This window comes from Miniopterus schreibersii, assembly GCF_964146895.1.
Source record: "Miniopterus schreibersii genome assembly, chromosome: 5".
Lineage (NCBI taxonomy): Eukaryota > Metazoa > Chordata > Mammalia > Chiroptera > Miniopteridae > Miniopterus > Miniopterus schreibersii.
The window spans coordinates 4,450,238-4,463,018 of NC_138106.1; the positions used below are offsets into that span (position 1 = coordinate 4,450,238).

A 12,781-nucleotide genomic window follows, 5' to 3' on the forward strand; every position below is an offset into this window, starting at 1 on the left:
CAATAAACAAGAAGGGAAGCGTGAGAAGCCAAACGACGACACTGTCCCGCATGAGCAGGTAACTTCCCAATTCAGGACGTGAGGTGCTGCCTAACGGCCGGACTCTCTTTCATCTCCGCATCAGCAGCTCCCCAATCTAGAGCTGTTACTTTCTCAGAGCAGTTCCCACTCCATCCCCACAGGGTGCCTGGTGCAGACACTGCATGACACCTCCCCTCCCCAGGCAGGTAACATCTTGAGATGGAAGGCTGTTTGGCCACCATAGCTAATTCAGCTGGGTTGGCTACAGCCACCTAGGAACAAAGCTGCTGCTGGAACCCATAAAACTTCCACCTCTCCCTAATCCCACCACTGAAAGCTTTCGAGTTTACACATCAAATACTTAATTCAAGTGAACAAAAGGATTCTGTTCCTTCTGATAAAATGCTTTATTATTTCTTTGCAATACAGTAGTTAAAATCAGCAAATTCCTACTCCTAATTTATTAAGAACTAGGTCTATAAAATTAGAAGCTGCCATTCCATTTGCCAACCCAGATTATTGCTAAACTGACTAAAGGCTCACCCCAGAGCCACACTGCTAGAAAGTACCCACATTCTCTCGTTATGGATGTGTTCAGTGATCCATAGCTTTAAATAAAAACTCAACACATGCTGAGTCAATGCTCAGCAGTCGGTTGCTGATTCACCACCCACTGTGAAGGTATACAAGGGAAACCAATCACACACGCCTGGCCTCGGAACTTAAGCGAACTTTATTTTGCAGGTGACGCAGCAGACAAGGTAAGGGGAATCATTAAACTGAGCTCTCAGTGGCGCGGTGACTCTCTGCCGGAAGAGGGCTGGGGCAACCTCAATTTCGAGAGGTGCAGGTTTATGTCTAAGAAGGTGTACACGGTGTAGTCATGATGCTGGAGATTCTTGTAGGTGGTGTTGTCAAATGGCTCAGGGGGAGCGGCGGCCTGTGCGGGCTCTGCGGGGGAAACAAACAGTGAATACATCGGACAAGGAAAGAGCTTCTTTATAACCTGCCTGCTGTAAAGTGTCTAATTCAGAAAGAAAAGCCCATAAAAGCAACAGAATCTTCAAAACCGAAATCAAGAGATTAGCTGAGAGTCTGTTCTAAAGCATACAGTCTTAACAACGTAAGAGATGGAAGTTATCATAATGTGTCTTAACATCTTACTTTATGTCTAGACCCTGGACTTCTCAGAATTTCGAAAATGCCTAGAACAATTATGGAGGGACTTTCAAGTCACATAAAGATGCAGGGGGAAAATGAGATTAGAAATAAATAGAAATAAATGATTACAGAAGAAATTTTTCAAAAGCAGAAGCTAAGTCTCTTCTAAGTCTCTGAATACAAGACAGTAAGATAAACTCCAATTGTTTTAATAACAACACAGGTAACAGGTACTGGAAATGGGATGTGTAGTTTCTGTTTTAACTTTTTTTGAAGAAGTTGCTGGTATACTTTAGATTAGGACTAAAAATTACTTAGTTTTGTTTCCTTAAATGGAAAACAGAATCCATGCACCTGGACACGTGGTAATCTCAAAGGTAAAAGTGTGTGGCTGAAGCGGAAGGACTGCTCCCCAGCAAGGGGAGGGGCGAGACGGAACGACGGCCAGACAAAGCTGGCGTGGACGCTGGCTGAGGGCTGGTTAGGTTCTCACTGATCCCAAACTTCTGTCACTGGGGCTCTCTGGGCTGCACAAAATAGAACTTAAAACACATTTTCCCACTATTTGAAACATACCAAAAGCTTTTTCATTTTTCTTAGTTGTATTAAACAAAATGTCTTATTTAAAGAACTGACATCTTTCCAATCTCCACGAGTAGAGTATCTTCGATGTGGTGTAGGGGCATCTTCAAAGTGAAGGTAAACATGGGTACAGAAAACTCATCAAAAACCGATGCCCCCAGAGGCATGGAGCCAGGTGGACGTAGCGACATTCAGTCCAGCGCAGACACAGCCTCTGCGCTCCCGGGCAGCTTCATGTGCCTCCAAAGGGCAAGGAGAATATCAGAAAATACACGTCCACGAAAAATCAGAAGCAAAGTTTTTTCAAAAATATTTGCAACCTGAAAACCCCAAATTCTGTTTTCCTCCTGAAGGTTTGGGTTTTCCTCATACAACAGAATGACGGAAATAGGAGTAGCAGGCAATGCAGTTCTTGAGGTCCTGAGCAGTCTGGTAAGTGCCGGCACTTTGCATATTAATGACAAACGGAGAAAAAGGAGGGAAGAAAACACGTAAATTCTGTCAACATAACACAGATGATAACAATGACCAGGTAATGTATATGAGGCAAAAAAGCATGCTCCTTAAAAAGTATAAAGAGCAGACAGGACGGAGGTGGGTTTGTTAGTAATGCATTTTAAAGGCATCTTAAGGAGACAGATCCTAAAAGTTGAGACCTTTACTGTTTTGCCATGACCTACCTAAAGCACACTATATTTTATGAAGTTCAATGCACAACAAAATGGTTACATAACAGAAATAAACACTTTCCCTTTAAAAATCTGTGGTAGGGAAAAAGCCCTTCATAAAAATTCATTACAGAAAACTAAAGCAGCCCACTGTTTTCAGGTAAAACAAAAAAGGAAAAATCCGGTGAAAAGATTTACCCAGGCCATGGCTGCCTTGAGTCACTTATTACTCGAATCCCTAATATGCGGGTTTTCCCTCAGGCACAAGGATGCTGAAAGTTATCACCTGTTAGCTCACCTGAGGACCCCTGGACCAAGTGTAGCTATCACCCTTCACATTAAACAGGACCCCCCCCCCCCCGCAACTCTGCAAGGTCATGAAGCGGACACTGGCACACCCTCCAAAGGCAAGGGTGCCGAGTTACACTGCCAGCTTTCAAAATTATCCTGGTTAAGGAACAGTTAAGAGTGCCAAGGGCCTCCTTTTTCCCTGTAAAATAAATGTCAAATGTTTTAGGGGTCATGTATATAAGGTGTGTATTATTCATAATTCAGATAGACTCCTCTGCTTATCTGAGAGTTATAGGCCATATTTCTGCTACAGAATCTGTATATCCTCCTTAATATCCTACAGTTCTTCAGCCTAACCACCCCCGAAGGACAAGCTGTTCTCAACAGTCAAGGCATATATACCCGGTGTGCCGTCCTGGTCTCCCACTTGGGTTGCCGAGTCTTCCATGACTTCGCCCTTTGCCTCAAGCTTTAGTACTGCTGTCTTTTCATCAAAAGCATCTTTATTATGAACAGGAACTGGCTTCAAATTTTTCATCAGTACCTGATCTTCCAAAATCTCTTCGTTAGCCTTTGAGATTCCTTCTATTACCTGCTTCCCCAAATTTTCTTTTCTGACCGGGAAAAGGGCCACCTCCCCGCCAGGCTCTGGCGCTTGTTTTTCTAGGTGTCTTCCCCTGGTCTCAGGAGGAGCTGCTTGCAGCTGTCTCCCTGCAGTGGTTCCTACTGTCGATCGCGTGGGCCCTGGGCCACCACTCGGCTGTGTAGCTAATCCTGATTTTGCGTGGTCAGATGAACTTTTTTTACCTTCAGATGCTGTTTGGCTTTCTTTACCTACTTTACTTGAGCTAAATAGTTTCTGGGGCTCTTTTTCCTTCACATTTTGCTTCATAAACTCTTCATCTACTTGTGGCTTGGGCACTGTGGGTTTCGGTTCGTCTTTTCTGTCCTTCAGTGGCTTAATGGACGTCCCTTTCTTCTTTGCCTGATGGGGCTTCTCTGGAGAGGGGAGGTCCAGATGGGGCTGTGGTGACCAGGTCTTCTCTGTTGCTGATTTTGAAATCTGCGGGGCTCTCTTTTCAAAGGGATGGGAGGCTTCTGGTATTGGAGCCCTTCCTCTGCCTTTGCTCATCACTTGAGAATCAACTTTTGAGCCAACCCCCTCCTCGTCAGACTCTGAATCGGAGGAGCTGGAGGAAGAGGAAGATGAACTGTCCGTCACTTTCCGGCTCTTCTGAGGAGCTTCTGAACTGGAGCCCTGTTTTCTGAATGAAGCTGGAACTTTCTGAGGAAACTCTACCAAAGTCTTTCTTGACAAAAGCTTTGGAACCCCTTCATCTGTGAATAGTACGTTGTCATCAGGGTTAGGGCTACCTACTGTCCCACCTTGATTCACAACTGATGAGTAAGAACTGGGTGAAGTTAACCTTTTAGACAATTCGGCTGCTCTTGGGGTGGTTAGTAGCTTGCCCCTCTCCTTTGGGTCCACTACATCTAGGAAATGGCATAAAGAGGAATATTATTTTTAATATTTAGTAAAACAATCTAAATTCATCAAAGTCACAGACATTTCATCATAGACCAACTTGTCATTTATATCTTCAATGTAAACATTCTAAGAAACATTCCAGGGCACCGCGCTCTTAAGTCAAAGCCAAGCCACATGACAGAACAGTAAGAAATGTAGGTGCTTTTTTTTTCTGTAACTGGAAATTTTAAAAATGGGGAGTTTTAACAACAGAAATAACATACTTGTCTCCATTCCTCATATGAGAGCTTCTTTGATAATTATTTTTAAACTATTTCATCCAAACTTAAACTATAATGTTTTTAGATGACTACTGAAGTTTAACAAATGTATAATTTCTTAAAACCCTAAAAAGCTAGTGCCTTTCAAATATTAAAGAAATTATTCATATGGTATGAATGTGAACTTTCTGAAATACATACACACAAACCACCAAAAACCAAAAAACAGCAAAGCAAAAGTAGAGAAAAAAGCCTGGTTTGGGTTTGGGGTGTGGTCAGACTAGGGGGTTCAGAGGGAGGGGATAATGTATTTCAAATGAAGTTGCCCTAAGAGGAAAAGAAGTCCTTTAAAATCATAAGCCATTTGGGGATTTTTTTCAGCTAAGGAAAGCAAAAGTATTTTAAGACCACGAAAGTCTAAAATAACTTAATATCATATATATATCATTGGATGCAAGAGGTTTAAAACTGTAAAAAAAAATCAAGTAAGTGCTAACATAAAAGTTTTATTTTAAGTCAATTATGAAATAAATGAAATCACACAGTACATTGATTAGAGCTAATTTCAACTTGATCAGGTGGTAAATCTTTCTACCCATACAGATTAGAAGAAAAATATAGGACACCTTTTTATAAATTAAAATTACTTTTCAAATCTAAGGCAAAATTTTAAAAAAATATATTACAAATGAGAAAACTCTAAATGCAGAGCTTTTATTTTGAAGTCTAGCAGTCTATTTTATACTAAAAAGATCTCAATCCTACTTCTCTAAAGTGAAAAAAATATATTCCTAGCTTTACTATCTTACCATTACCCAAAAAGGTTTTTAATTGTTTTCTGAGGTCAGGGAACTATACATAACAAAATGAAAGAAAACTGAGAAATAGCCAAAAATCAGAAATGGGCCATAGGTTAAAGGGCAGTGTAGAAGGACATGGCTCAACTGGAGCATGGGTGACTGTTTAAAACTGTCACCTCCACATCCACCACTACCTCCTTCATGCCACACCTAATTCCGCGGCTATGTGCAACCCAGAATCTGCATTCTGACCTCCCAGGGCAGGTGCTGATATAGGTAACTCTCAGAACTCACACAGAGCTCCAGGATCATGTCACACATAAAAATGAGACAAAGTACATGCACACTTGAACTCCCCTTTTCTCCATCTCTCTAAACCAGACCTGATACAGCTCAGCTCAGCAATTCCTAATGGCAATGCCCAACATATGCTGGTCGCCAAACCCCATAGCCTGCTCACTTGTATCATTAATCCACTTCTATGCTGAGCAAAAATTTTCCAAGAATAAAAAATTAACTTACACAACTCAATATCAAAAAGAAAAAGAAAACCCTGAACAATCCAAATAAAAAATGGGCAGAGGACCTGAACAGACACTACACCAAAGAGGACGTACAGATGCCAACAGACATATAAAGAGATGTTTGACATCACTCATCACCAGGGAAATGCAAACCAAACCACAATGAGATACCACTTCACACCTGTCAGACTGCTATTATCAGAAGAAAAGAAATGCCCTGGCCGGGGGGTTTAGTTGGTTGGGGTGTCCTCCAGTGCGCCAGAAGGGCTGCAGGTTCAATTCCCGGTCAGGGCACATGCCTAGGTAGGAAGTCTGAGCTCCTGTTGGGGCTCATACAAGAGAAAACTGATCAATGTTTCTCTTTCACATCGATGCTTCTCTCTCTAAAAATCAATAAAAAAGGGTACCTTTGGGGAAGGATTAAAAAAAGAGAACAAGTGTTGGCGAGGTGTGGAAAAAAGGGAACCTTCATGCACTGCTGGTAGGAATGCAGACTGATGCGGCCACTGTGGAAAGCTGTACAAAGGTGCCTCAAAAAGTTAAAAATAGACCTGCTCTATGACCGAGCAATTCCACTTCTGAGTATTTATACAAAGAAAATGAAAACACTAATTTGAAAAGATATATGCACCCCTATGTTCACTGTAGCATTATGCACAACAGTTAAGATATGGAAGCAATCTAGATGCCCATCGATATGAATAAAGATGTGGTGTATATATATTGAATATTATTCAACAATAAAAAAATAATATCTTGCCATTTGCAACAACATGGGTGGAACTAAAGGTTTAATTATGCTGAGTGAAATAAGTCAGAGAAAGACAAATACTGTATGATTTCACTTATATGTGAAATATAAAAAAAAAGTTAACAAGCAAAACAAAACAGAAACAAACTCACACAGAACAAACTGATGGTTGCCAGACGGGAACAGGGTGGAGGGTTGGGTGGAAAAGGGGAAGGAGATTAAAAAAAGGTAACTTAAAATACGGCTTATCTTAGATAGGCTGCTTTTAGTGTAAAAATTATGCCTGAATCTTCCAAAATCTGTCATAGAGTTTTTAAAATTGTAAATAAATTTAACATTAAAACTACATTATATGTTGATCCATCACATACTAAAAATGGAAAGAAAATTTCAAATGGGATTAACAATGATGTAGTTTAGCAATTTTGTTTGAAAAGGTAACTACCATTATGTGAAATAAGAATGCTTTAAAGTTTCTTTTATTCCTAAGGTGTTGGGAGAATTCCATGTTAGGGCTAATAGACTAAACCACAGCATTCTGCTTTTTACTGAGAGTCCATTCCTGACTCGCTGCAGCACAGCCAGAGTCCTCTTTGTGACTCAGAAGGAAGCTTGCCACGATCTGTGGCCGCCAGCAGTAACTGCTGTACAAAGTGCCAGCACCCACACCAAGTCTGCATTCAGTAGTGCAGAATGATGTCCCTGGAAGACAGCACTGCCATGCAGAGGGACAATGGCTCTCACTTTGAGTATAAGGATGAATTTATATGTGTTTTCATGGAATCTCTCATGTTTGTCTAGACACAGGATGTTGATTTATTGGACAATGTTTTAGTTTGGTAGTGACTTTCCATGACAGACAAATGTAAACCCACCACTGGCAGGGGTTTAACCCGGCAATGTGCCACCTGCAGTGAGAAGCACTTCTGTCTCATGCCTACTGATAACCGATGCTTCTGGGAAACACTGCCTGCACACACCACATTAGCGGCATTACTTCTTTATCTTCATACAGGGATTATTATTTTTAAAATTCTGTGATACAAATGTAACGTGTGTTCAAGACAGTGTAGTTCTGAAAACTGCACATGCACACATCACATCTCCTTATCGCCACTCACCCATCTCACATCGACCCAGTGAGGCCGGCATGCTCGCTGACCCCACTCAGGCACAAAGGGAACGAGGCTCAGGGGCCTGCAGGGCCTGCTATGTCCAGAGGTAGAAACTATGAGCCCATGGCCAACTCCCAGCTCAGGGTTCCCTTCTCATAACTGCACTCAAACGTCACAGGGTGAAGCACCCCATTTCCACTCACATACAGAAGCATGTTTCTAAAAAAGGCATCTTTGGTTCTGCCATGATATTTTAAAATTCATTAATCCAATTTCATAAACCTATGAAGCAAGATTGCAGATAAAAGATAAAACTTTGGAGCCGAGAACGTGGGTCTCCCTTCTGCAAAATGGGGATTGTTAGTTGTCAAAAAAAAGGCCTACTTCAAGAGATACCAAGTGAAATTCAGAGGATGATGAGAGGGTAAAACTGATTACTATGCCAGAAACGCTTGGTAATCTAGGATAAAACTAAGCACCACACACCCAACTACAAGATGGTAGTGGTGTAACCAACAGAGAGATCATGTGTCGACTGCCTGTGCCCATATAGGAGATAGGATAGTCTGTGCAGCTTACGCTCATAAATTCCCAAAGTATAGTGTGAAGGTTGACCTGACAATTTACACTGCAGTACATTGCACTGGCCTGTAGGCTGCTCAATAGGCTTGGCATGGACAAGATCTATGTAGGCCAAGTGGCGGTGAATGCAGTGTGGAAAGCATTGATGGCCAACGTGGTGCCTTCACCTGCTAACTGGATGCAGCGAATGCCAGAGCTACTACTGGAAATAAAGTTTTGGGGGCCCTGAAGGGAGCTATGAATGGAGGCTTGTCTATCCCTTAAGTACCAAAGAATTCCCTGGTTATGATTCAGAAAGCAAGGAATTCAATGTGGAAGTACACCAGAAGCACATCATGGGTCAGAACATTGCAGATCACTTGCACTACCTAATGGAAGATGAAGACGCTTACAAGAAACAGTTCTCTCAGCACATAAGGAACGTAACTCCACACACGACAGAGATGTACAAGAAAGCTCATGCTGCTATATGAGAGAATCCAGTCTATGAGAAAAAGCGTAAGACATTAAAAGAAGAGACATTCCAAAATGCCTCTTGCTCAGAAGAAAGATCAGGTAGCTCAGAAGGCGGCAAGCTTCCGCAGGGCTCAGGAATGGGCTGCTGAGAGAGAATAAACCAACCCACAATTTTCTATGAAGATTTTTCAGATAAACTTATTGACCAAGTGGGGGGCAGAATAAAACTTCTCCAAGGCCAAGGGTAATATCAGTAATGAAACTCAAGTACTCATTCATCAGTAAACAACGAAAGAATGTCAGAAACATGCCAGGCACAATACAGATTTTAACTGATATTCTTATAAACATGTTTTAGGTGTGATAATGCTATTATGGTTATGCCCCCCCACACAAAAATAAATAGAAGTCCTTACGTTTCAGATACTTATTTTAAAACTTGCGAATAAAAAAAAGAGAACAGTGGACTTAAAAATGAAGCAGGTACAGGACAGAATTAAATAATGTTCCTGTCGAAATCAGGCCTCCAGTGTACAGGTGCTGAAGACACCACCAGGAAGGTGTCTCCTCAGTTGAGATCAATGGCATGTGAAAAGCAGTTGGCAGGCTGGCACTCTCAACAGAGTGCCAATATCTTATAACCTACTCATGTTTTTTTGTGCAGACCAAGGAGAGACAAAACAAAAGAATCTAAAGACTTTTTAAACTGAGAAAATGGTATTATTATGAAAATAAGACAAACTGAATTATCATTGTAAACCCCACATGAAGATTAAAGATTTGCCCAAGAAAACTAATAAACACAATAGAAACAGACTCACAGACAGAGAACAGACTGACAGCTGTCAGAGGAGAAGGATGCTGTGGGGCTGGGTGAAAAAGGTGGAGGATTACACACACACACAAAACAGTTGAAACCCTCACAGACAGGCAACAGTGTGGTGACGACCAGGGGAAAGTGTTGGGGATAGAAGAGGGTAGAGGGGGCATAAATGGCGATGGAAGGAGACTTGACTTGGGGTGGTGAGCACACAGTACAACCCACAGATGGTATATTATAGAATTGTACACCTGAAACCTATATAATTTTATTAACCAACATCACTCCAATAAATTCAATAAAAAAGAAAAAGATCTGCCAAGAGACTACAGATACTACATATTTTTTTAAGTGTTTACTAAGGTTTCATCAGTTAAGACTAAATGCAATGACCTTAGGTTATAATTAATAATGAGTGGGGAATAGAACATAAAATTCCCAGAAATATTTAAAACATACTGTTGCATTTCCTCAAGTGAGGGTATGCTACATTGGCATTCAGGGGAAAAGTAAAGTAAAACTGGTTCTAAAAGTCAAAATGACTGGAAGGAGCTGGAAACCAAGCAGACATCATGCTCCATCAAATTGAGTCATATAATGAAAACGGTGCCTGTTCTTAACTCTTCACAGTCACAAAATGTTGACACCTGTAGTCCTGGACTGTGGCTGAGCAAAGCCTGGGAGACCACAGGTGAGTCTCAAAACACTGAAAAAAGTAACAATCAGGGAAAGAAAAGGAGAATGGGGTTCATGGCTACTTCATGGGAGTATGGGCTCTGTATCAGGGCTATCTAAATACCCAGAGCCTTTATGCTCTGCATCCCATTGCTACACATCAGAGTCTGGTATTTAGAAAATACAGAAAGAACCAGTTCAGGGCTAAATGTTGAAAAACACTGTTACATTACTGATGTGTTTGGTCTAGATTCTGTTACAGATCTTATATCTGATTATAATCTGGATGCTGCCGGAAATGAAGAATCATAAATTATGTAGCTAGTAAAACTCCTTTCTATTTGTAGGAAGTTGACTGATTTTATTTCCATTTCCCCCCTATTAAAATCTTACTTTTTGGTGGACTTTGCTTCTTGGAATTCGGTGGCAGTCCCTTGTCACTCTTTCCTGATTCTGCAGAGAGAGAAGCTGTAGGAGCAAGTCCTCGAAACACTTGTCCTTCTAGGAGCATAGTCTGACAAAAGAATTAACAAATAAAGATAATTTTAGGAATCTAAAGAACAAACAGACTCAGATGCAGAGAGTGGACTGGTAGTTGCTACAGGGAAGGGGGGTTGGGGGGATGGGTGAAAGGTGAAGGGACTGAGAAGTACAAATTGGTAGTTAAAAAATAGTCACGGGGATACAAAGTACAGCATAGGGAATATAGTCAGTAATATTGTAATAACTGTGTATGGTACCAGGTGGGTACTAAAAATATCAGGTGCAACATTTTGTAAGTATGATTGTCTAACCCCTATGTTGTATACCTGAAACCAATACAAAATAATACTGGAAGTAAACTGTAATTAAAAAAATTTTTTCAAAGAATATTTTAGCATAACACCATTTACAACAGCTATTACTACTTATGAAGATTATGTATTATTACTACATATAAATGCTTTGCATTAACATGGCATATTTCTAATGATCATTACAATTTTCATAATACACATGTATTACGAAAATTTTGGAAGATACAAAAAAGCTGCAAAAAGGAAAACACCCCCGGAGTTCAAGAACACGCACTGCTAACATTTGGGTACTTCTCTAACCAGACTTTCTCCTGTGCATACTTCTTTGCAGGCTCTAATGATCTATTAACCTACAAAACACTATGACTCTCTTTGTAAAATGTTGTCCTATACTTGGAAAGTAAGTTAAATAATACTTAAAATAGTAGTTAAAAAAATGAATAATAATCGCTTCAAAACTGCTTACAACACATCTAAGTGGCAAGCATTTTATAAACGGTTAATTTACTAAGCATAGATTTGCTAGGGCCTCCTAGGTGGCGGGCACTGTTCTAGATGCTCCACGGAGAACAGAGGTGCCTGTAACACACACACGAAGGAAAAACTATTTTTTGTTTATAAGTCTACGCACGTGTGCACATGTACACACGAAGGCAGAAAAACTCGTTCGCAGCTAGATGTTTCAAGGAGTAAATAGCAGACTATCTGACAACAGATTTCCCACCTGTACTCTAAACTGTTCTGCAACGAATAGTTACTGCTTCTACAATACGAGCCTTCTCGAATTTTAAACACAGAGAAGCGGCCTTCGTTTACATGCGGAGAAAGAAAGCCCTTCTTTCTTCCTTTCTCCTCACGCCGAGGTCCTGTCAGCCGGCCTCTCAGTAGCTGCGAAATGAGTTACTGGGCCAACCAGACACCCCGCGTTCCCTCATTTCCTCTCATGGTTCAAGGAGAAGGAAAGGCGCAGTCCTGAGCGGCTCTGGCAGAGCCCGGAGGCTCCCCGGGGGACTCGGGTCCGGCAGGAGCCCGGCCGGCGTCGGGGGTCCCTTCGCCCGCCCCCGCCCCCGCCCCCTGCCCGGTCCGGGCGCCCTCTCCTCCGCGGGGGAGCGGAGTCAGCGTCTCCCCGGGACGGCCGGAGGTGGCCGCTAGCCCCAGCCTACGCGAGCTCCCAGCCACCCGCCCGGCGCCCCTGTACCTTCAGCGCCCCGGCTCGTCCTTGCCGGAGCAGAAAGAAGGCCGCCATCTCTGGAACTCCGAGGCCGCCCTGGCGAGGGCGGGTCGCGAGGAGGTCGCACCTGACTGACGCAGGCGCTGCGCGCGCACCCCCACCTGAAAGCCCGCCCCTTGAACCTAGGGCACCAATCACAGGCAGGGATGGGAGGAGTGGGAGGGGAGCAGCCGCTGCGCGCGCACCACTACCTGAGCACCCGCCCCCTGGGCAAGAGCGCACCAATCACAAGAGGCGGCAGGGGCGGGGCGGAGGCGTGGTCCTGCGCACGCTCCCCAGCTGCAGCGGGCTCTCCGCCGGACACCTGGCGGCGGTGCGCCTCGCCAGCTGGCGCTCGTTGCAGAGCTCCGAGGCCCCGCGGCCTGGGCGCCGGGCTATATGTGCTATATTTTAAATGACAGTAAAGGGAAGAGATCCCAGATGGCAGCAGGTTGAGTGGAAGCTACACTGACACTCTCCCGGGACCAAACTGGAATTAGAACAAAATCACCCTGAATAATCAATGGAAGACGAGCTGGGGAGCACCCTCATAGCCAAGCAGGAAAAGGGGAGACCACA

At 42.8% G+C, this 12,781-nt stretch overlaps 1 protein-coding gene and 1 pseudogene across 5 annotated transcripts; one reads left to right on the forward strand and one right to left on the reverse strand.

Moving 5' to 3' along the window:
* Positions 1-735: 735 nt before the first annotated feature.
* NDUFV3 (NADH:ubiquinone oxidoreductase subunit V3) lies at positions 736-12,316 on the reverse strand. 4 transcript variants are annotated; one of them, XR_013998869.1, is made up of 5 exons: positions 12,191-12,309; positions 10,589-10,709; positions 3,126-4,217; positions 1,759-2,209; positions 736-972 (listed from the first exon to the last, which is right to left on the reverse strand). XR_013998869.1 is itself a non-coding variant. In XM_081138304.1 (4 exons), the coding sequence occupies exons 1-4, from the start codon at positions 12,236-12,238 to the stop codon at positions 809-811; spliced, it is 441 nt and encodes a 146-aa protein (XP_080994430.1). In that variant the 5' UTR covers positions 12,239-12,309; the 3' UTR covers positions 736-808. The 4 variants fall into 4 exon arrangements, 3 of the variants coding, with proteins under 3 accessions (XP_080994430.1, XP_080994429.1, XP_080994431.1); XM_081138304.1 differs by lacking the exon at positions 1,759-2,209 and having other exon boundaries at positions 4,110-4,217; XM_081138303.1 differs by lacking the exon at positions 1,759-2,209.
* Positions 7,759-9,867, forward strand: LOC308557885 (large ribosomal subunit protein uL18 pseudogene; annotated as a pseudogene). The gene is made up of 2 exons: positions 7,759-7,768; positions 8,027-9,867. The product of its transcript is annotated as a large ribosomal subunit protein uL18 pseudogene (transcript).
* Positions 12,317-12,781: the final 465 nt, after the last annotated feature.